Consider the following 24,007-nt stretch of genomic DNA (forward strand, 5'->3'; position numbering starts at 1 on the left):
TTTTTTTTGTCGTGTGGGTGTAGCTATCTTGTTGTGTTGTTTAATATGAAATACGAAAACGAATTCCGTGCTGGTGCATGTAGTAGGCGTAAAATAATTCGCATTGCATAATTGGATGCGATTATTAGCTAACTGTAAACTATTACCCGTATGTTGTTTAACACGAGCATGCAGATCTGACACAATATGTAAGTGCGCCTAATGATGAGTATGTCCCTAGAAAAAAAGGACCACCCAACGCTCGAAAATCACAAATCGTCACAGAATGAGATTATAAAACGCTGTTAGTAAATAGAGGTGATTTAATGCCGTATTATGTCAGGGAACTTTGTATTCCAGCCGTGTGATGTGGCGAAATAGAAGCATTCCTACTCCCGAACAGCTAGTGGCAGTAACGTGCTTAGAACGGCTACGGCGCTGCGGCGCGAAACAAACAAGGAAGAACACAGCAGGAAACACACTTGCATTAAACCCAATGAAGTAGTGGCCGTTCGCCGTTATTGATTATTACAAGGTACACGCTGTTATCAAGTCAAGATGTCCAAAAGACATCGTTTGGATTTGGGCGATGACTACTCCAGTAAGAAGAGGTCTGAAGGGTAGGTGCGGCGCTCACTGAACGTGCCAGATTCAAAACACTTTAGGCGCTGACGGACTGTTGCTAGTTGGCCAAAAGCCGACGATGTGTTTTAATGGCAATCGCCACAATACAGCTAACCTTAGCTTAGCTTTCGGTTGTTGCAGTTGACTCGTCTACGTGCAGGTAAGATCATCTTGAATGCGCCCAATGTAATACGTTTTCGGGTTTGATTGCATTCCGCATTAGCTGCCATCACCATGGAGAGTTTGAGGCACGTGCAGGAAGTGAGCGGGAAGCTAACTAGCTAAGCTAAATAGCTAGCACGTTCGCCCAAGCGGCAAATCAACCCTAATTAATTTTAATTACGAGTTTCGTTAGCAATCAGTTCATGACATCGATAACAGATGTTTAAATTGTACTAGTTGCGCTCGTATGAATACATTTAGTCATGTATTTTGTCCGCTCGTGTTGTTGAAAATACAATGTAATGTTTAACATTGGGAGTTCAGCACGCCTCTTAAATTCTTATTAAAAACGGAGGGATCAACCAAGAGATCATATGAATTAGGCTCCAATAGCCCGACGAGATTTCCTCAAAATCAAATCGCCGATTTGTATTCTCACAAATCTGATTTCGCCTATGTTTATAGTAGAGGTGAAACACCTAAATTATTCATCTAATCGGTTATGAATTAATCGATTACTATTTTGATAATTATTTAATCGTTGTTGAGAACTTGTTTAGCACAAAGTTGTCCAGATCCTCTGATTTCAGACTGATTATTTTTTTTCTAATAACACATTTACAAACTTCCATTTACTTTCGAAAAACAATCATAACGTTTGTTCATTTACTGCTCTGTCATTTAGAAATGTAATTAAAAATTTGCGTCCAATTAACTGAAAAAAAATCAACAGGTTAATTGATTATTAAAACAATCGTTAGTTGGAGCCCTAGTTTATAGAGAAAGCAAATGACAATGACATTAGTCAAAACAAGTTGTCCTTCTTTTCTATTATGGGATTAGTTTTTTATTCCTCCTGATAATGCACAGGTTTAAATGTATATTTTTTATTTTTTTCTCAAGCAGTAACTCCAGAAATATTGGTGGTCCCATGACTTTTGAGTGACCCAAATTAGTTTTTTCAAGTTTGTTGTTGATTGCTGTTTTGGTTTGTTTATTTATTTATTTATTTTTGCTTTGTTGCTAGCCAAAATTTGAAGTGCAAGCCTCCTCTTGAATATGTGAAAAAATAATGGTGGAACTTGGTTCACTAACAAATCGGTTTACAATTTTCGTTTCTGACAAATTTTGCTGAGGTTTATGAATTATGCTTTTGTTCATGAATAGTATTGGCATCCAAGTAGAACGCTCAGTTGTATGTTCTCTCAGACAGTGTAAATGTAATTTGCTTTAATATCACAATTCGCTGATTCAATCAATGACGTCATTGATCGGCTCTGCAAAAACATTTACTCTGCGTCGCCATCGTGCACAATATATTTGAATCCAAAAGCTTTTTTATTTTTAGCCTTGTCGCGTGTCTTTTGGCGTAGATCTGTAAATTTCTGACGGCCAATAGTTATTTTTAAAAAAAAAAACATGTCGGCGGTGTGGAACAGACAATACATCTGAGTCAAGACAACACGTAATGCCCGGATCAGACAAGACAAATTTGCTCTTTGACAATTGCACTATGTCAGACGACTGCAATAAAATCTTGTATTCCGATACCACCGCATCCATTTTTTTTGCGATGACTGGGCTTCATCTTGTCAACTCAAACACGACCGGATACACTCGTTACCATGGCGACGACAACAATAATGGATCGCGACGTGTGTTTGTAAGAACAAAATGGGGGAAAAGACGTGTGTTGGTGGTCACCGGGGCTCAGGAGAGGAGAGGACGTTAGTTTAAGGCTTGCTTGAGGTATGCTCCCATACTTTTAATACGTTTCGGCTCGCAACCACGCACCAAAACATTATGTAGCCTAGCAAGCTAGTGGTATCACGAATGGTTGTACGTAAACATGCCGCCGTTCTGTCAAATCATGCTCTAAAGTTTCGGTGTGCGTGAAGTAATTTAATTAAAAATAGGCATTAATTAAAAATAGGCATTCTCCACCTTGTGATCAAATTTGTTGTGTTGAAGGATTTAGATGACGTTCCTCCACGAGGTATTTCAGGTTTGCACAGATTGCAAATGACTTTTGTGTTGTCTGTCTTAGACATCGCAAAAACGTCCCACACCACCGACATGTTTTTTCACCGACAAGATTAAAAAAAACTGTATTGGCCGTCATGTATTTACAGTACGACGTCACAAGACACGTGACAAGGCAAACAATAAACTAGCTTTTGCATTCAAACATACACGAACCCGACACGGAGTAAATGTCTTTTGCGGATCGGATTGGCGAATTATGACCTTAAAGCTGATCTGCATAAAATGGTAATTATCGGCCGATACCGATCAAGCCGATCAGATCTGTGTAACGTGTAATACTTATTTTTTGTATAACTATTAATGAGCACACAGGAAACAATTGCATGCCTGCATTTACTGTGTCTCTCTCAAGAATGTGATGAACTTATGCATGTTGCAACAAATTACACTTGGGGGAACAGCATTATTAAAGGGACAAACCACGTGTTTACTTAAACTAATGTATTCAAATATCGAAATACTAATGCATATGTTAAAACAATGTAAAATAACTGAAAAAAGTCTAACTATAGCGACTGAATCACTAAGTTGGCAACTGTGACTGTGTTTTTGAAAATTAACTCCTCTGTTTGTAGCCATGTGTTTAGTTTAAGCAGTGCACGTTATTGGGGACGTGTGTTGAACTATAAAAAAAATCAATTGAAAAAAAGTGTCCTTGATAAACTCAGATTGATCAATTAAACAGATAAATTGCCCAGCACTATTTCTAAGTATTTTGGAACATTAACAAAGAATATAAATTAGCGTTGCACTTGTTGACATTGACAGGCGTGACAGAGACTCTGATCGAGACCGGGGGGATCATTCCAGAGACAGAGACAGAGACCGGGATCGAGACCGCGACAGGGACCGAGACCGCGAAAGAGATATGAAGTCTTCAAGCGCACCACCTAAAATCATGCCAGCTGTCATCCCCATGCCTCAGCTGAAGCAGATGGCCATGCAGCAGCAGATCAATCCGTTCACCAACCTGCCGCACACGCCCCGCTATTATGAAATTCTGAAGAAAAGGTTACAGCTTCCCGTGTGGGAGTACAAGGAAAACTTCACTGACATCATTACACGCCATCAGAGCTTTGTCCTTGTAGGAGAGACTGGCTCTGGGAAGACGACACAAGTGAGAATATCCATACATTAAAATGTGATTCAATGTGGAGTTTAATCTATTTTGAATTCATGAGACTTTTGCTTTTCCTTGTAGATCCCTCAGTGGTGTGTCGACATGGTGAGGAGCATTCCTGGTCCGAAGAGGGCGGTTGCCTGTACTCAGCCAAGGAGAGTGGCAGCCATGAGCGTGGCGCAAAGAGTGGCAGATGAAATGGACGTGATGCTCGGACAGGAAGTGGGCTACTCCATCCGATTTGAAGACTGTAGTTCTGCCAAAACAATACTGAAGTAAGTCGCTGGCTCCACTAGTTTATTATGGACACCACACATTATCACCTCTTTGCTTCGTTGCTTCCTTTAGGTACATGACAGATGGTATGTTGTTGAGGGAGGCGATGAATGACCCTCTTCTGGAGCGATATGGAGTGATTATTCTGGACGAGGCCCACGAGCGAACACTAGCCACCGATATTCTAATGGGAGTGCTGAAGGAGGTGGTGCGTCAACGAGCAGATCTAAAGGTGTGTGTGCTCACACATTTGGAATTTGAGGGGCGCTCATTCGAATGAATCCCCAATCCTGGTGTTGTACACCTTCATAGTCGAGATGAAATGGTGTTAGAATTTCATATCACAATTATAGTAACCAAAAGTATTACGTTTATCAGTAATGTCACGATATTGGAAAACAAAAGTTATAGACGCATGCACAGAAAGCGTTGCCATATGTTTCTTTTTGATTTAAAGATATCAGCAACCTGATGCAATTTTGGATATTAGAAATACTAAACAGAAGCAGTCAGCAATTTTCATGCAAGACCTCATGCAATATACTTAAAATGATTTAAGACTCAGGTGATTTTTAATTAAGTAAAAACTTGTACACTTGGGTGGTGATCACAGAGATGAGTCAAAATATTTGATGTTAACATGGGGGGGGAGTACAAATGTGTGAGAAGTATGAAGTTGTAATTAGATGAAAATATTTCTTTCCTAGAAATAGAGTAGATGCCAAACCATAGACAATCAAATTTGTAACATTTGGACAAATTTCCATCTGCATTATTAGTTATAGTATATTGTTTCTTAAGGGTAGCGTTGTCGAGATCAGGGTGGGGAACCTTTTTCTAATTGGCGGTCATTGTGGCTTTTAGTCCTCTTGAGTTTTATGCCAAACGGTATGGAAAAATAATATGCAATGGCACATTTCTATTACATACTATGAGGATTTGCGGCCAAGGTTCCCCACCCCTGCTCTAGATTATTCTGGGAGTTACCAGGATTGATAAATTGTTGTGACTTTTGCCTTGTCCCATCAGGAGTCGCCACAGTGAGTCACTTGCATGATTTGTTTGGCACCTTTTTTTTAAATATGGGTTTCGACCAGTAGTGACTGGCTATTGTGATGCTTGCTGGGAATCAAACCCTCGGCGTCTGCCTAAAAGGCAGCTGCATGTGCAAACTACACTACCAGTGCTGTACAAGGATTGTTTGAATGGTGCAAAATATGGCTAGTCTTTTCAAAATCATCCAATGATGAGGCAAAAGAATTATTTTGCAAAAAAATCAAAACATCTAAAAAAAAAAAATAATAATAATAATTATCATTTAAACATCTTGTGCATGCCTGAATTTTTTTCACTAAGATTTAAATAATGTAAACTTTAAAACTTTTGTAACAAAAGTTGAAAACATTCTTGGATTATCACCTGTATCCAGATTTGCACTAATTTATAATTGGTTGTTGTTAAGCAGTTTCTGTGTTATCCTTCTCACAAAAAATAAATGTTGACAAAACACACAAGGAGCTCCTCATTCAGTCCAATATGGTGCTATAAAAAGAACTTTTTTCCAATCCAGTTGATTCAATGTAACTTGAGAGTTTTGTATGTGTGTTGGAGCCACGGAGGTGTCCTTCTCCTCAGTCTCGCATTTAAGACATTTTCGGGGAAATGTTTAGCAGAAAGAAACTCTGAACAAGGTTCTCTTTTTGCTCAGGTGATAGTTATGAGCGCCACACTGGATGCAGGGAAGTTCCAGGTGTACTTTGACAGTTGTCCCCTGCTGACAATTCCTGGCCGCACGCACCCGGTAGAGATCTTCTACACGCCCGAGCCGGAGCGAGACTACCTCGAAGCCGCCATTCGCACAGTCATCCAGATTCACATGTGTGAGGAAGATGAGGGGGATTGTCTTCTCTTCCTCACTGGTCAAGAGGTTAGAGCATGCTTGACAGTTAACTTTAATACAGTAGAAGTCCCCAACATTGACAACGGTTGACTTCCAAGTTGTTGGAACATAAAACCAATAACATTTAACATTCTGATAGTTTTGAGAGAAATTCACCGCTGTGCAGTAAAACTAGTCACCTGTTGAAGATGTGATACTGTCACCGAGTAGTGTTTTTCCAGTGTCGCATGTGGTAGTCATCACATTTTCGTCACGGTGTTGTCTGTTGTGGCCTCACAAAAACACGGACAAAGCAGTGGAGTTAAAACTTCACACATACACGGTACACACACACCGATTTTTTTAAAATATCTTGGCTGATTTTATAAAATATGAGACCCTACACGTGAGGAGCAAAGGTAGGAGGAAAAATCTCTCTCAACACCCCCTCCAGCCACATCGCAGGAGACAATAATCGGGCATCCCCTGACTTGGATTTCAACAGGGAATATTCCGTTGTCGAATTCACAAGATTCCAAGAATTTCCCAAGTTTTGTTAGACCCGAGTCATATTTTTCAGACAATTTTGGTTAAACTCCATATTGTACCACATAAGGAGCAGTTGACTTATTTGGTTCCACCGCTGCGTTCTGTTTCTTCAATTCCCTTAAAAATCTATATTTTATCTTCTGTAGGAAATTGATGAAGCGTGCAAACGGATCAAGCGTGAGGTGGATGACCTTGGGCCTGAAGTTGGAGACATCAAAATCATTCCACTATATTCAACGTTGCCACCACAGCAGCAGCAAAGGATCTTTGAGCCACCACCTCCACGGAAAGCTAATGGTGCAATAGGAAGAAAGGTAGATTTACTTTGTAGTTCAATAAAGGGTTGGGCGATTAATCAATTGTATTCTCAATTCGCTGTTTTTTTTTTATGATCAGGCCAATGTAGTATAGGTATTTCCTTGGGTACGTTGATGTAAGTTGAGGAGCTAAATTGTGACAAACGTAGTGCTTTGCTACCAGCTTGTGGCATCAATAGGCAATTATGAACCTTTATAGGTAGGCTTCAATTACTCTTTCTCTCTTGCAGTAGGGCTTGGTCCCTATCCCCCATGTACAGCTGGGGAACACTATTTAGTGACTTTTCTGACCCCTCTCGGAACTATTTTTCAAGAGAGTTTAATTCCTGATAAGAAACAACGGACAGCAGGCGCAGAATCAGTTTCATATTATTCCTTATCACCAGTGGCGGAGCTAGACTTTTATCCTTGGGGTGGCCAAGGCTATTTCGGGGGGTCCACAAACTACTAACACAATGTACACAGAAACACAACTGCAACAATTTTTCAATAATCAGACCTGCTCACACAGTTATCCACTCACTCACACACAGACACAAAATTACCCACTCACAGATACCCAACTGGTTTTGCCTCAGGCCCAAAATGTATATAACTTAGTCATTAAGTCACATCCCAAATTTTTGACATTCTTTAGCAACTCAAATTTATTTCACAAAAAAATAGACCAGTAATACAAAAGCCTTTATGCACTGTTGAAAGCAGTTATATACGAAACATGAACAAACATGAAATATGAAATAAAAAGGCACTTTTATTGTAGTTGAAAAAGGCAGACTTGAATCAAATAATAAAATAAAACAGACAAAATACTTAAATAAAAAGCCAGAATTCACTTTATTTACAGGTGTGCTAAACCTATTTAAACACGCTGAACAGAACGTAAACTCTGAAATATAAAGGCAGAATTAACTTGAATTACAGTATTTGAGCTTTTTAAACAAGTTACACTTGTGAAGCTCATTAACAGCACTTTTGTGATGCCCTCAACTCCTGAGGTTTTCGTTGAAAGCACTCCACTAGTTTGTCTTAAATGTGTTTTTAGCTAACCTGTTGAGTTTTGTAGTGCTGTGCTGTATCAACAAAATATCCCAATAATATATCCCGATATCGTATTTTTCCTAAAAATTACATAAATTGAATGGCAATTTTCTCTGATCTGTTCCATATTTATTTATAAATCACATTACACATATCCAGTGGAAAAATACCATTCAGAATATTTTTTAAGTTTTCAAAGATTTTACAGTGTTGTTGTGTACATTATAATAAAGTTGTTGACATCCATACTCATCCAACAGTGCCGTACACAAGTATTTGCAGCTGATGTGGTGGTGTTGCTCCAGTTACAGTACATTAAACTTCGTTCATTGTTCCTACAATGTTATTGTAACATTTTGGGCATCGAAACTTGTTGACTGTTGTGTTACTGCTCAGACACTACATTAGTGTAGCAACAGAGCTAACCCAATACTCCACACATAGAAATAACAACATAAATGATAGAAGGCTGTATCGTACGCTAAACATATCGCACTACCGTATGTATTGTATTATTGCACAGCTGCATGTACGTTATTAAAAAGTGTTGGTTTTTTTGTGTTTTTTTTTTTTAGGTTGTGGTGTCAACAAATATTGCTGAGACCTCTCTAACAATTGACGGTGTGGTCTTTGTCATTGATCCTGGCTTTGCCAAACAGAAGGTGGGCGGTGCAGCACTCATTGGCATGTAGCCTGAAATTGTGACAGGCAAACCTCGGGAGTCGCGGCACCCTAATGTGCTTGATATAAATGTGTGTGCAGGTATACAACCCTCGCATCAGAGTGGAATCGCTGCTGGTCACCGCCATCAGTAAAGCGTCTGCCCAGCAGAGGGCAGGACGAGCCGGCAGAACCCGGCCAGGGAAATGTTTCCGCCTGTATACAGAAAAAGCCTACAAAACAGAGATGCAGGTGAGAGGCTCGAATAAAATGCTCCTCCTCTTCATTAACTCTTCTAAGAAAAATACTAATGTTGCTTTTCTTTCCAGGATAACACATACCCAGAAATCCTGCGATCCAACTTGGGGTCTGTGGTGCTGCAATTGAAGAAGTTGGGCATCGACGACCTTGTGCACTTTGACTTCATGGATCCACCAGGTGAGCCAGTCTCCTTTACAAGGCGCTCACATCTTTTTATATATATTTTTTATATATTATATTTTTATATTGAAAATTACAGGTCAAAAATATCCTAACCAAAATGATCACGACTATCAGTACAGTATTGCTAAAATACAGCCACATAATTGGCTTTAATTCAAATATAAAATCAGCAACCCTGTGTACTACACATTCAGAATTATAAACCGCGTCAACCAAAGTGAATTTTCACACATGCAAGACCTTACAAAATGTACTTAAAATGATTAAGATGACAGTGGATGACAGATTTTAAATAAGATGACAGATTGAACATTGGTGGCTCTGTCTTAAAAATAATTACATACTTTTACGATTGCACTTTGTGAGACTACTGCAATAAAAACGTATATTCCGATACCACCGCATCCCGTCTTTTACGGTCACTGGGCACGCGACCGGGTGCACTCGTTACCATGGCGACATCATCGCGATGTGTGTATTATAAGAACAAAATGGGGGGAAAGCGTGTGTCACCAGTGCTTGGGAGAGGACTTTCATTCAAGGATTGCTTGATGTATGTTCACATACTTTTAATACGACATGGCTCACAAGCAGGCAACAACCTAGTGCTAGCACCAACGGTTGTACATAAACATGCCAGCGTTATGTCGAATCATGCTCTAAAGTTTCGGTGTGTGTCTTTAATTACAATAGCGTAATTAAACTACAGTAAGTTAGCAGCCATTATTTCTGTCATGTTGGTTTGACCTGACTGATTAGAATACATGACCTGACTAGAGCAGTGATTTCAAACCTTTGTGGAGCAAAGGCACACATTCTACAATTGGAAAATCTCACGGCACACCAACAAACAAAAATGTCACAAAAGGTAGATGCACAGTAATTACTGTGTGTACTTCCTGCCATTTAATAGAAGAGCATTTATTTCTTCTGTCTTATCACTATGCCTCACTGGCACAAATAGAGGACCAAAGATACATTATTTGTTGTAAATGACAAATTTTTTGAGGAGTTAAGTAAAGTAAAGTCGTATTAGTCATGGCCACACAAATGTGCCACGGCATATAATAAATTATAGTTTGGGTACCTACAGTGTAAATGTAATCATATTGATATGGATCAGTAGTGAATATGGACATGTGAGAATTCAAGTGGGCAATGTTTTAAGTTTGATCAAAGAACAGCACTGTACAATACAAAAAGTCATATATTTGTAGTTTTGGCTACTGTCCTCTTGGTGTCGCCAAAAGACCACAAAAGGTTCCCTTCTTTGAGCCCCCACATTCTTCAAATTTGAAATCATTTGGAAATGTTCAGTAAGCCATCAACCATTCCATCTGAAGTTGAGTGTGCTGTCATAAAATGTCTTTCTACACAACCGCCTTGCAGCTCCTGAGACCCTGATGAGAGCCTTGGAGCTACTCAACTACTTGGCCGCGCTCAACGACGATGGCGACCTGACCGAGCTGGGCTCCATGATGGCAGAGTTCCCCCTCGACCCCCAGTTGGCCAAGATGGTCATCGCGAGCTGCGAGTTCAACTGCTCCAACGAGATCCTTTCCATCACTGCCATGCTGTCAGGTAATGCCCATGACTGGGCCCGCTTAGAGTCCCTGATGAATCCACATCCTTTCATGGGGATTCAAAGGGTCCCAAAACTTCAGCCGAGGAAGACTCAATGCCAAAATAAATACCCAATTAACTTGAAAGGTGCAGTTTTTAGTTTGCGTAAATTAGAGTTTCCAATGCCAATTCAGAGCATTTGAGTGTGACTCTGAAGGGTGACGTTATTGACATACGTTGAAAATGTTGAATATTTAAGAAAATAATGTTGCATAACAGACTTTGTGGACCAGTTGTGATTTCAAATTTGAAAATCAGTGGTTCAGCCATATCCTTTCTGCATACTATGGCAAGCATTTAAAGGGATACTGTACTTTGATCATGGTGGGGTTTCCCCCCCCCCCCCCCCCCCCCCTTTGCAGTAGTAAAAAGTAAATGTAATAAATTTTGGAAATATGGTGAGTTTTCATGCACAATTAGTGACTTTAAAAATGATTTAAAAAAATTACTGGGCACTGCCATGTTTGTCGAATAATAGGACCGGTTAACCGGATAGTGATGTTGATAATGCCTCCGCAAACACTTAGCGTTTATCCTGAAAGGAATAGGCTGCATTGTTTCGAACCAACATGACCAAAATAGGCCTACAGAGAGAGAGCCTCTTTCGGATGAGGAAAATACGCATGCCATGTTCACAGGCACAAAATGAGACTGCGGTCACACCACCCACCGCAACGATTTGTTCATACTACGTTTTCGGTCAGAAAAAAAAGTCTTAACAAATCGGATATACATGTCAATGCTTTGTTAGGCAGAGGCACTTGCAATATTGAACTTTTTTTCAAGTATAAAGTTAACTTGTTTCCCTTCATTTTTTGCCATCGGTTAATTCATTGTTTGATTATATTTCATGTTAAATGTGTTTTTGTTTTTTCAATCTGTACAATTAAAAAAAAAAAAAAAAAAAGTGATTCCCTGTCTGCATACCACAAGAGGGACCCATGTACCCTGCAAATGAGAATCATTGGTCTAATATGTATGGAAAGCAAAAGCATGTCATGCATCACAGCCCCGGGTCCGATATTAATGGTGTCCCGGGGCCACTACCCCGCTGTGCTGGGCCACCATCAACGTATACACACTGGTCCGCTCGGGCCAGTACAAATTTTGAAGTTGCCGAAAATGGTCCAAAACTGCATTTTCTATGTCTGAAGTTCTTTTATCACCCAAACATCCCGTCCAGGACGGGATTTTTTGATGGCGCAAGGTCAAGCCGTGACCAGTCAGTGCCAGTCAGGCGGTGCTGCCTGACTGGCACGCATTCGGGTTAGCCTCAAGACGATTGGCAAACCGAAGCTAACGGCACTAGCCTCATACAGCAGCGCGTACTTTGCAGCCTGTAGAATTTTATTGAGCGTGCTTTAAGCTGTTTACTGACACTCTAGTTGGAGTTTACTCTAAAACTAAGCACACCACAAAAATAATTATCCTCGATTTTCATTTAAATACAAGACATGCATTGTTTTAGAAATTGCGAACTTAATGCTAACAGTCAATGGAAAACCCTATTGACGGGCGTGCTAATAATAGCAATTGGCCACGGGAGGAACATGCCCTGCTCCAATATTACTGGATCTAGGACACACGCCGCCACACTATGATTGACTGTTGTATCCCTGGACAACACGCCCTACAGGTTCCAGATGGGAAAAGATGTGACTTAAGTGTGGTGGTGTTAATGTTTCCCACTAACCGCCCGCCCCCCGCCAATCCTAACCATAATCCATCCTAAACGGCCTTAAGACCAAAACCTAGCCCTAAACCTAACCATAACAAACTTCATAGTTTTTTTTCCCATACAAATGTGATACATGATTTGGGATGGTCATCTCGTTACATCTGCGTAGCCTGCCCTTCCTGCGACGTAGGGGCCAATCATGTTGCAGTGGGGCGTGTCCTGCCTAGAAACTATGTGAGAATCCTAACAACGCCTCACGGGTTCTTCTTAATCTGTGAAAAACTAGTTCATTAACGTTATATTGCCACTTTCTTCTTCTTCTCTTTAATTTTTTATTGTATTTTTTTTATTTCGGTTGTACATAAACATGCCGGCGTTCTGTCGAATCATACTCTGAAGCTTCAATAAACATTGGTTTGTGCGCGTGAGTAAATGTTGACAACGGCGTGCAAGTATGTTGACAACAGCAAGCACGGGAGGTAATGCGCCGGTCACGGTACGTAATCCTATTGGTCGACGTCAAGGTGCGCTGTCGGAGAGTTGTCATTATGTCACACTATACGGAGGATATCCAAAAAACTCAAACATGCTAGACTTTCATTTTAGCGTCATAGGGTCAAATCGTTGGTCGTGGATTATGTCACAGTACAAGAGGTTTTGTCGTTCCCGACAAAATATATCGGGCCCAATTTTGGAAATCTGCCGCGATAACTAATCCGGCCAATATCGGTGCTAAAATCTTATAGTCTGATTTCGACATTAGAGGCCAAGGCGCACACAGTAGGAACACCAGATGCAGTCATTAACTGTATGAAAAAGCACGCTTTTCCTGACTGTGACATGAAATCAGGCAAAACCTTTCCTGCTTTCAGTCAATTAGGATTACAAAAAATATTTATATTGGATAATTGCCAGCACAATTGTTTTTTTTTTTTTTTTAAACAACTATTAATAGACAAAGACAATGCAGTCATGGCTAAAAGCATTGGCACATTTGTAGCCATGAATGTATTTTATGAATTTTTCTTTTATTGTTATTTTGCTATATTATTTTACTTGTTACTAAATTATTTTCTGGTTGCTCTTTAACGTTATATTTAAAGTAGAGTTTTGGTAGTTGATTAAACAAAGTTTTGGGAAAAAATAATTGTTTATTAATCATGATTTCAATATCAATCACAATAAACATGATTATTTTTTCCATAATCACCCAGGCCGAGTGATTCGTCCCCTCCCCCCTCACACTGCGTAGGTGCTCAAGAGGTCCAAAGCAAACCCAAAAAAACATGTCAGATCATATAGCCAATAGCACTCATCATAAATCAATTTAAAAGTTTCAGCAAATCTATATGATCCTATCAGCAGTGATGGCAGATCACAGTCACGGATTATCGATACCAGAATCAGCAGCATAAAACATTGATTGGCCGGCGCACCCCTAATAATAGATGTGCACAACATCAAGACACAAGATAAAGCATTGTTGCAATGTCAGTGCTAAGTAAATATTTTAATAATTTTGTAATTGCTTTGTTCTTTTAAACATTATTAATTTGTGCAATTGCAATGTCTTGATCTTGAGTTTATTAGTCATCACCATGAATGCAATTGTGCTAATAATTTCTTAAAGGGGCTTAAATAATATTGTATACGGTCGGGAGCAGCCATATTTACGTGGCTAAACGATGATGTCACCGCGCAGTTCCGTCAGGAGTCAGAGCGCTTCCCAGTTCCATTCCGATTCAGCATTTACATGACCACCATTTACTTCTGGTCCGTTTGGCAAAAGGAATATTCCACCCCACTGAAACCGTATGAAATTCCATTCGGATTAGGTCTGTTTATTTCGATTGAGGTGTTTATATGTAGCATTTTCATTCAGTTTGGGCTTCTAAACTGATTATCTTCGGAATAGATGTCTCCATGTAAACCCCCTTATTGGCACCCCTGCCAACCCCCACCCTGTCATCTTCCTCCTCATCATCATTGCTCATCGCAGTGTGGGCTGGCACAACCTTTTTGCCATAATAAGAACAACATGAAAATTTCCTAATGGATTATAAAATTAGTGTCTATCTATAATTGCAGATATATACAGAATGCAAGGTATGAAATAATATACAGTACAATGTCTAAATCATGTCTATTGCTACAGGTCTGTATGTATAGTGAGTACGGAAAGTATTCAGACCGCCTTAAATTTTTCACTGTTATATTGCAGCCATTTGCTAAAATAAATGTTTTTAAATTCCTCATTATTGTACACACAACACCCCATATTGACAAAAAAAAGTGGAATTGTTGAAATGTTTGCAGATTTATTAAAGAAAAACTGAAATATCACACAGCCATAAGTATTCAGACCCTTTGCTCAGCATTTAGTAGAAGCACCCTTTTGAGCTAATATAGCCATGAGTCTTTTTGGGAATGATGCAACATGTTTTTCACACCTGGATTTGGGGATCCTCTGCCATTCCTCCTTGCAGATCCTCTCCAGTTGTCAGGTTGGATGGTGAATGTTGGTGGACAGCCATTTTCAGGTCTCTCCAGAGATGCTCAATTGGGTTTAAGCCAGGGCTCTGGCTGGGCCATTCAAGAACAGTCACGGAGTTGTTCTGAAACCACTCCTTCGTTATTTTAGCTGTGTGCTTTGGGTCTTTGTCTTGTTGGAACATGAACCTTCGGCCCAGTCTGAGGTCCTGAGCACTCTGGAGAAGGTTTTCGTCCAGGATATCCCTGTACTTGGCCGCATTCATCTTTCCTTCGATTGCAACCAGTCGTCCTGTCTCTGCAGCTGAAAAACACCCCACAGCATGATGCTGCCACCACCATGTTTCACTGTTGAGACTGTTTTGGACAGGTGATGAGCAGTGCCTGTTTTTCTCCACAGATACCTTAGAATTAAGGCCAAAAAGTTCTGTCTTGGTCTCATCAGACCAGAGAATCTTATTTCTCACCATCTTTGAGTCCTTCAGGTGTTTTTTTAGCAAACTCCATGGGGGCTTTCATGTCTTGCACTGAGGAGAGGCTTCCGTCGGGCCACTCTGCCATAAAGCCCCGACTGGTGGAGGGCTCCAGTGATGGTTGACTTTCTAGAACTTTCTCCCGGCGCATCTCTGGAGCTCAGCCACAGTGATCTTTGGGTTCTTCTTTACCTCTCTCACCAAGCCTCTTCTCCCCCGATTGCTCAGTTTGGCCGGACGGCCAGCTCTACGAAGGGTTCTGGTCGTCCCAAACGTCTTCCATTTAAGGATTATGAAGGCCACTGTGCTCTTAGGAACCTTAAGTGCAGCATATTTTTTTTTGTAACCATGGCCAGATCTGTGCCTTGCCACAATTCTGTCTCTGAGCTCTTCAGGCAGTTCCTTTGACCTCATGATTCTCATTTGCTCTGACATGCACTGTGTGGCGTAATGTCTTTATATAGACAGGTGTGTGGCTTTCCTAATCAAGTCCAATCAGTATAATCAAACACAGCTGGACTCCAATGAACGTTAAATGAGTGTCACAGCAAAGGGTCTGAATACTTATGGCTGTGTGATATTTCAGTTTTTAAATTTTAATAAATCTGCAAAAATTTCAAGTTTTTTTCTGTCAATATAGGGTGCTGTGTGTACATTGGGGGGAAAATTGACTTAAATGATTTTAGCAAATGGCTGCAATATAAGAGAGTTAAAGAATATTTACCGTACCCACTGTATGTACAGGCTGTGTGTACCAGCTGTGAACTGGCTTAGACTGAGAATAATAACACGTAGAGCACATGCAAACAGACCTAAGAGTAAAAAAAAATTTTTTTCAAGGTCATTAAAACAAACAAAAAAGCAAGTTTTATTCTTTATTTGTACTGAAAGAAAATAAGTAATGAATAGGACATGTCTACAAAAAGATGAATTTATTCAGTGAGTGGTGAGTCATGAAAAAAATGAGCACCAAGCAACAAGCTTTGGTGTTCTTTTGAGGACCAGATCAAAATTATGTGACCCCCCCCCCGACTATATTCTAAATACTTGAATCTGCATAATATTTGTTTATATCTGTAAAAACAACCACATTTGTTTGAGATATATATATATATATATATCTCAAACAAATGTGGTTGTTTTTACAGATATAAACAAATATTATGCAATAGGCAAGGACTATAACAGAATAACTTTTCTGCCTTTCACTAGTGTGTCTTGGTTAAACATAAACAACTTTCATAACACACTTTGCAGTTGAGTAAAAACTTTTGTTTTCCAGATGTGGTTTAATGAGCTTCCCCGCCCCGCTACGAACTAAGACTTGCAGGCCCGGCCTCGATAAAGCTTGTGGTCTGGCCACTTCCCTCTGTCACGTCTTAGGCTTTTCTCCTTTGTTTTGTGAATTTTTGACTCATCTCTATGGGCGGCTTTGTTGGGGCCCATACCAACCTTGTTTAGTCCCACAGTGTTTTGTGCGCCCCACGGAGGCAAAGAAGGCTGCCGATGAGTCCAAGATGAGGTTCGCCCACATCGACGGCGACCACTTGACTCTACTCAATGTCTACCACGCCTTCAAGCAGAGTGAGTATCAGTCACAAAAAGTGAAACTTCTATCTTATTAGTTCACTACACACAAAGTGAAATATTTCAAGTTTTTGGCCTTCAGATCCGTCTGCATTTGGTGGTTTCTGTTCCCTCATCTTCCTCTTGACAATACCCCATACATTTTCAATGGGGTTCAAGTCAGGCGAGTTTGCTGGCCAATCAAGTACTGATATTCCATGGCTGTTAAATCAAGTATTGGTAGTTTTGGCTTTGTGGGCACAGCATGGAAAACAAAATCATCGTCTCCAAAAAGCTCGTCAGCAGCGGGAAGCATGAAGTGCTCTAAAATTTCCCGTTAGACAGCTCTGTTGAATGTGTACTTGATAAAAGAGAATGGACCCACACCAACAAATGACATGGCTCCCCAAACCATAACTGACTGTGGAAACTTCACACTGGACTTTAAGCAGCTTGACTTTTGTGCTGCTTCAGTTTTCCTCCAGATTCTGGGACCTTGATTTCCAAATGAAATGCAAAATTTACCTTCATCTGAAAAGAGGACTTGAGACCACTGGACAACAGACAGTACTTTTTCTCCTTAGCCCAGCACAGACGCTTCTGACATTATTTTTGATTCAGGAGTGGCTTTACACATGGAATTGTAAGTAGCACATGTCATGCAGACATCTGTATGTGGTGGTTCTTGATGCACTGACACCACCAGCCTCAGTCCACTCCTTATGAAGCTCCCCAAGATTTCTCAATCGCCGTAGCTTGACAATCCTCTCAAGGCTGCGATGATCCCTGCCACTTGTGCACCTTTTCCGGCCACATTTTCCCCTTCCTCTTAACACTCTGTTAATGTACTTTGATACAGCGCTCTGTGAGCATCCAGCTCTTTTGCAATTTCTTTTTGAGGCCTTTTCTCCTTATAAAGGGTGTCAATGATGGTTTTCTGCACAACTGTCAAGGCAGCAGTGATTCTGAAGCCTATTAAGCCAGACTGTGACCATTTTAAGGCTGAGGAAAACCTCTTCAGGTTTTTTTTCGTTAATTAGCTGACAAGATTGGGCCACAGGGAGCCTACAATGGTGAACTTTATCATATAATTTTGTGAAATACTGGATTTATTTATCTTCCCTTGAATACAGTGGAACCTCTATTTAACTGACCCCAGATTTAATCGATATCTGAAGTAACGGACCATCTGGACAGTATGTGTCAAAAAATAGTTACCAATTGTCACTTAAACAAATGTTGACAAAGTCACAATATAGGCAGAGACTGGAGCAGACATTATTAGGGTTCCCACATAGTTTCTAGGTAGGACACGCTCCCGCTGCAACATGATTGGCTCCTGCATTGCAGGAAGGGCAGGCTATGCAGGTGTAGCGAGATGACCATCCGAAATGCATCACATTTGTACAAAATAAAAACGACGTTTATGGTAAGGTTCGGGGCTAGGCTTGGGGGTTTAGAACGGGTTAAGGTTAGGATTTAATGTGTGTTAGGTTTAGTGGGAAACATTAACATCGCCACACCAAAGTCACATACTTCATTTCCCATATGGAAACAAAAGGGCATGTTGTAGAGGGATACAACAGCCAGTCATAGTGCAGCAGCTTGTGTCCTGGAGCCAGTAATATTGGAGCAAGGTGTGTCCTGCCTAGGAACTATGTGGGGAATCCTAATAACGCAGGACACACGTATTTCCAGGTCACAGATATGCAATATGACTAGATCCAGCCAACAGACGTGCCCGTGCCTACATGGTGGCCATTTTGAATATGGCAACTTTTCCAGGTGTTGGGTTGACCTGGTCGCCGTAATAGCAGGAGTTCCATCTGCTGTCACATAGAGCTCTGGACAGAGAGATCACACATGGCTGCAGTGTTAACTTAGAGGAATATGACACTGCAGTTTGGAACATGCTATTTTTGTACAATAACAGTTTTTTTGTCGTCTATGGCATCTAATTAACGGATTCGGAAATAGGAAGCACACTAATTCATCGTGGCTCATGAAAGACACCCACCTTGACTTGCCACCAGTCGTTACGACAACAAGCACAGCAGCGTGGTAAGTTTGGATAAAATGTAAAACTTTTCAAACATTTTCAAGCTTTTTTATATTTACATTAACTTTGTACTGTACTGGGTATTTTAGGCCACAAAAAAATAATTTTGTACTGTTCAATAATATGGGTACATATGGTCACAAACAAAGTGTGTCATTATAACGGACAATTGGCTGTAATGGACAACATCCTCCCTAATTAGTTTGTTAAATTGAGGTTCCACTGTAGTTGTTAGTTAGACTTTAATGAAACATTTGTGAGTCGGTGAGTTTGCAAATGGTGCCTCACAAAACGGCGGGGGTTCACTGTATTAACTTTAAACCAAGAAAACTCCCAAAAAATGAACTCCTTTTTGTCCTCGACAGATCACGAGGCGAACCAGTGGTGCTATGACAACTTTGTCAACTATCGTTCGCTGATGTCCGCCGACAATGTACGGCAGCAGCTGTCCAGGATTATGGACCGCTTCAACCTGCCCCGCCGGAGCACAGAGTTTACCAGTCGAGACTACTACATCAACATCCGCAGGGCACTCTGCACCGGGTTCTTCATGCAGGTTAGTCCTGCTGGCGTACATCGCATAAAAGATGACTGGTGTAAGATGTGGTCAACATACTGTAAAGTTTGGACTGGTAAGCTGCAACCTTTTTCCCCAGGTTTAACAAAGATGCTTATTTGCTAAGTTTTCCCCATCCCAGGAATGTCACGTTCTTAGTCTCTATTTAACTTACCAAAATCATTTTTACTTGTCCCACAAAGTAATCAGTGGGAATTCAATCCCAATGAGAACAATGAATCACAAATCATAATTTTCGCTTTCGAATGAAAACGAATCAAAGTACATATTTTCTGACACGAGCTGAAATGCTATTACTTCCGCTGCCATTTTGACTTTCTGTATATATGCACAGTTTTAGCCACAGTTATACCCGATCATGTGCATCATGGAGCTGTACTCTCCCCCAAGACAATAATCCAATGAATGCCGTGAGGGGCTGCACTGATGTTCATGGCAGACTGCAACTGCTGCAGATGAACTGGATAAAGTTATGCATGTTTCATTCAACACATCGTTGCAGATGATTGATGAGAGGTAGCCAGCTACTGGTAACTAGCTGGCTTACTAGAAGCAGATGTTGCTAGGGTTAGGGTTAGACATTTTATGACGCTGAGGCCGGTGCAAAATAGACCATGGCCACGATGCAGCGAGGGATCCTGGTGAAAGTAAGCCATTTTAGACTAAAAATGGCATTTTGGCAACAGCTTTTTGCATCAGCTGTCTTCTGTGGTGTTGTGACAAAATCTGCAATCCTCCCAAAAGAAATTCAACCAGGACTTAACCAGGGGGTGTAGATAATTTTCAAATACCGTATTTTCACGACCATAAGGCGCACTTCAAAGTCTTAAATTTTCTCCAAAATGGACGTGGCGCCTTATAATGTGGCGCACCTTGTGTGTGCACCAAGTTTCAAAATCTGTTAATGTTCTGACTTTGGTGAGCGCTCCGCTTGACTGACTGGGAGCATTTCCTGCCGACGCGATGCTTATACAAAGGCGGACTTGACTGAGGACAGCATACGGATGTTAAAGGGGGAAGGGTGCGCGTCAAAGAGGACGCTAAAGGCACGCCCCCAGTAGTATATAGCGCCGGTATGTGCATCGTGCAAAACATCGGTTGGGCTAAGGACCCCCGAAAATGGCACCTGCGAAGAGACACGCTTACAAAGCACAGTTTAAACCGCAAGCTATCAGTTACATGGAAGAACATGGGAATCGAGAGAATTCAAGGTCAACGACACCATGGTTCGCAAGTGGAGGAAGCAGGAAAGGAAAGTCGAACATTTTCAAGGAGGTCCGTCTTGGTGCTTTCGTTTTATGAAACTGCGCCATCTATCCATCCGGGCACGGACTACCGTGGCGCAGCAACTTCCAACGGATTACAAGGAAAGACTGGCCATCTTCCGCTCTTACTGCAGTAAAAAGATTGCCGACAAATACATCCAGCCCAACCACATCACCAACATGGACGAGGTGCCGCTCACTTTCGACATCCCGGTGAGCCACACTGTAGACAAGAAGGGGACCACCACCGTAGCGATACGCACAACGGGGCATGAGATGTCTGCTTTTACTGTTGTACTTGGTTGCCATGGTAATGGACAGAAACTGTCATCTACGGTGATATTTAAGAAGACGACACTGCCTAAAGAAAAGTTTCCAGACGAAGTCATCGTTTAGGCTAATCAAAAGGACTAGATGGACGAAGAGAAAATGAGAGAGTGGCTGAGTGAGGTGTACGTAAAGAGACTGGATGGTTTTTTCCACGCGTCAGCGTCCCTGTTGATCTGTGACTCCATGCGCGCCCATCTCACAGCCGCTGTGAAAAACCAAGTGCAGCAAATGAACTTTATCATATAATGCATCAGTCATGTGATGTAACATCACATGACCGATGCATTGGGTCGCGCACACGGCACAAATTGTCGCCGCGCACATCATGCCGCGGAGATCATCTCTTGTGATTGGTCCGTTTTAGTCACATGTTGTGATGACGTACTCTGCTTTCTCCTTGGTTCCACATTCCACCGACGTCGTTTGCAGTATAATTAAATGTATCATCTGGTCATCTAGGTTCATTTGTTCTAGCAGACACTGTTCCGCGGTCGCCATTTTTGTTGCTTTGTTCCTTGTTCCGGAGAGTAAAAAAAACGGCTACCAGAATTGGCGATAAAATGCAGAGGAAACTCCACCCTGTGGTGTCCTAGCCAATACCAGCCGTAGAGATTTATCGAAATAGTTTTGCATGTGACATTTGTCTGTTTCCTACCTTGTTAAATCATTATTTTTTTAATGGGAAATCATTATCCTGATCAGTGTCTTGACATAGATAAATATCAGTAATTATTAATTGTAACATATAATTAAAGATAATCGAGCAAATTTGCTATTTTATAAGTTTGAAACTTGTAGCCCTTCGCATTAATCAGTCCCCAAGAAGTAGCTCTGTTTCACAAAGGACCCCCGTTCTTGAGTTTATTTTGGGTTTGCTTTGTCATGACATCATCAATGAAGTCTATCTGTGTTACATAAGTGTCAGGTTTTTCTTGAATGTAGTGGGTGCAGCTTATATATCGGTTCACTCCTGCAGGTGGCCCATCTGGAACGAACCGGTCATTACCTCACAGTTAAAGACAACCAAGTGGTACAACTGCACCCATCCACAGTTTTGGACCACAAGCCCGAATGGGTGCTCTACAACGAATTTGTCCTCACCACCAAAAACTACATTCGTACTTGCACAGACATCAAACCAGAGTGGTGAGTAACAGTAACGCAAACAATGGTGCTCTGTTCGGTCAAATGAGGTTTCTCATTTGGTCTCTTGTGTTGCAGGCTGGTGAAGATCGCCCCCCAGTACTATGAGATGAGTAACTTCCCTCAATGTGAAGCTAAACGACAGCTGGAGCGAATCGTTGCCAAACTAGAGAGCAAAGAGTATTCCCAGTACTAAACATTAACCAATAAGTGTCCTGAAAATAATGACAGCATACCATATAGTTTTAGATCCTTCTGTATCATCGTATCTTAAAACTGTTGACGATTTAGCATTTTTTTGTTTTTGTTTTTTTTTATATATTTTGTTAGCTTTCTGTTGTTTCTCCTCACATCGATGTCCATTCATCAACTGTAATGCCAGAAGGAAAGATCAGCAAGCGTTAGTTAGATCGCTATAAATATTTTCAAAAGGAATATTGTCTTGTTTTCCTATAGGTAATTGTTGACTGCTGGCTTTGTTTCTTTAATAAAGGAGCTTTGACTTACTACCTTTGTTACTACATTTAACAATTTAAATTAGGGCTGCAACTAACAATTATTTTGCAATTGATTAATCGGATAAAAAAACTTTTTTAAATTTCCATCCTTGTATTCAAAAACAGGACATTATTTCAAATTGACAAACATGAGTTACTTAATGATTTGGTACATAATGTAAGAAAATGGGTCAAAATGTTGATTATTGTTAATTAAAGTAAAAGCAGATGTTTGCAAATATCTTATTTTGATTAAAGACAAACCTAATCGGTCTGCTTTCTTGGAGGACTCCAGAAATCAGTAATATTTATTTCTGTTGAAACACTTGTAGGACTTGTGGCACAATGCTGCATACGACCGGTGTTTGGTCGTGTGTGAATCATCGACATCATAAATAACAATGTGGATTTATTTGTTTATGTCTTTGAAAATAAATCATAAAATAATAATAGCCCGTTGAGATGCATCCTCTCATTTTTAAGAGGGTCCATTCAACACATTCAGATAATCACTAACATACAAAATAATAAAGGTTAGAAATCTTAACGCACACACACACTTACACACACAGTGCTCCCCTAAACTTAACCTTTAACCAGCCAATATTTTACCCTATGCATGTACATGTATATGAATATATAATATACTGTACATTGTGTGGCACAACATCAAGATAAAGCATTGTTGGAATGTCAGTGCTAAGTAAATATTTTAATCATGTAATTGATTTATTTTAAGCATTTTTGTTGTGCAATTGCATTGCTTTGATTTTAGTCAGCTGAGTCATCGCCATGAATGTTATGGTACTAATACTTTCCTAAAGGGGCTTAAATAATGCAGTATAAAGACGTTATGTACGAAATTACCGCTAAAAATGAATCTATTATGTCATAGATATAAGTACAAGTTCTGATAGGGCCACCACAACGTGGCACCATCACTCAGACCATGGATCGTCAAAATAGTTGATTAATTTGATAATCGATTAGTTGTCAAGTAATCGTTGCACCTCTAATTTAAATGTAATGGGAAAAAAATGCAGTTAATGTATTACAAATAGACTTTATTTCATAGCATTCATTTACCAGTTGAACCCAGGAAGCATCACCGTTGTGTAATAATAATTACCATAGGCATGAGTGAGGATAATGGGGTTGAAATAACACCCTGGAATATTAATAAATAAATAAATCTTAAAGTTACTGAAC

The 24,007-nt window shown here is 40.4% G+C and overlaps 1 protein-coding gene across 2 annotated transcripts; it reads left to right on the top strand.

Annotated features, from left to right (window-relative positions):
• Positions 1-52: 52 nt before the first annotated feature.
• On the top strand, positions 53-22,808 carry LOC133477501 (ATP-dependent RNA helicase DHX15). Of its 2 annotated transcripts, none has more exons than XM_061772315.1 (14): positions 53-599; positions 3,580-3,928; positions 4,013-4,206; positions 4,280-4,439; positions 5,916-6,134; positions 6,782-6,949; positions 8,569-8,655; positions 8,756-8,905; positions 8,983-9,091; positions 10,487-10,678; positions 16,823-16,945; positions 19,352-19,542; positions 22,135-22,304; positions 22,380-22,808. In XM_061772315.1, exons 1-14 carry the CDS (start codon positions 538-540, stop codon positions 22,495-22,497), a joined length of 2,292 nt encoding a protein of 763 aa, XP_061628299.1. In that variant the 5' UTR covers positions 53-537; the 3' UTR covers positions 22,498-22,808. The 2 variants fall into 2 exon arrangements, with proteins under 2 accessions (XP_061628299.1, XP_061628300.1); XM_061772316.1 differs by lacking the exon at positions 53-599 and adding an exon at positions 625-763.
• Positions 22,809-24,007: the final 1,199 nt, after the last annotated feature.

Source organism: Phyllopteryx taeniolatus, chromosome 4, assembly GCF_024500385.1.
Source record: "Phyllopteryx taeniolatus isolate TA_2022b chromosome 4, UOR_Ptae_1.2, whole genome shotgun sequence".
NCBI classification, from domain to species: Eukaryota; Metazoa; Chordata; class Actinopteri; order Syngnathiformes; family Syngnathidae; genus Phyllopteryx; species Phyllopteryx taeniolatus.

Excerpts from the sequence above, each read along its gene's own strand:
- LOC133477501 (XM_061772315.1), top strand. The coding sequence starts at position 538 with ATGTCCAAAAGACATCGTTTGGATTTGGGCGATGACTACTCCAGTAAG. Across the intron at positions 600-3,579 it reads AGTAAGAAGAGGTCTGAAGG|GCGTGACAGAGACTCTGATC; the intron begins GTAGGTGCGGCG and ends TGACATTGACAG. Across the intron at positions 3,929-4,012 it reads GCTCTGGGAAGACGACACAA|ATCCCTCAGTGGTGTGTCGA; the intron begins GTGAGAATATCC and ends TTTTCCTTGTAG.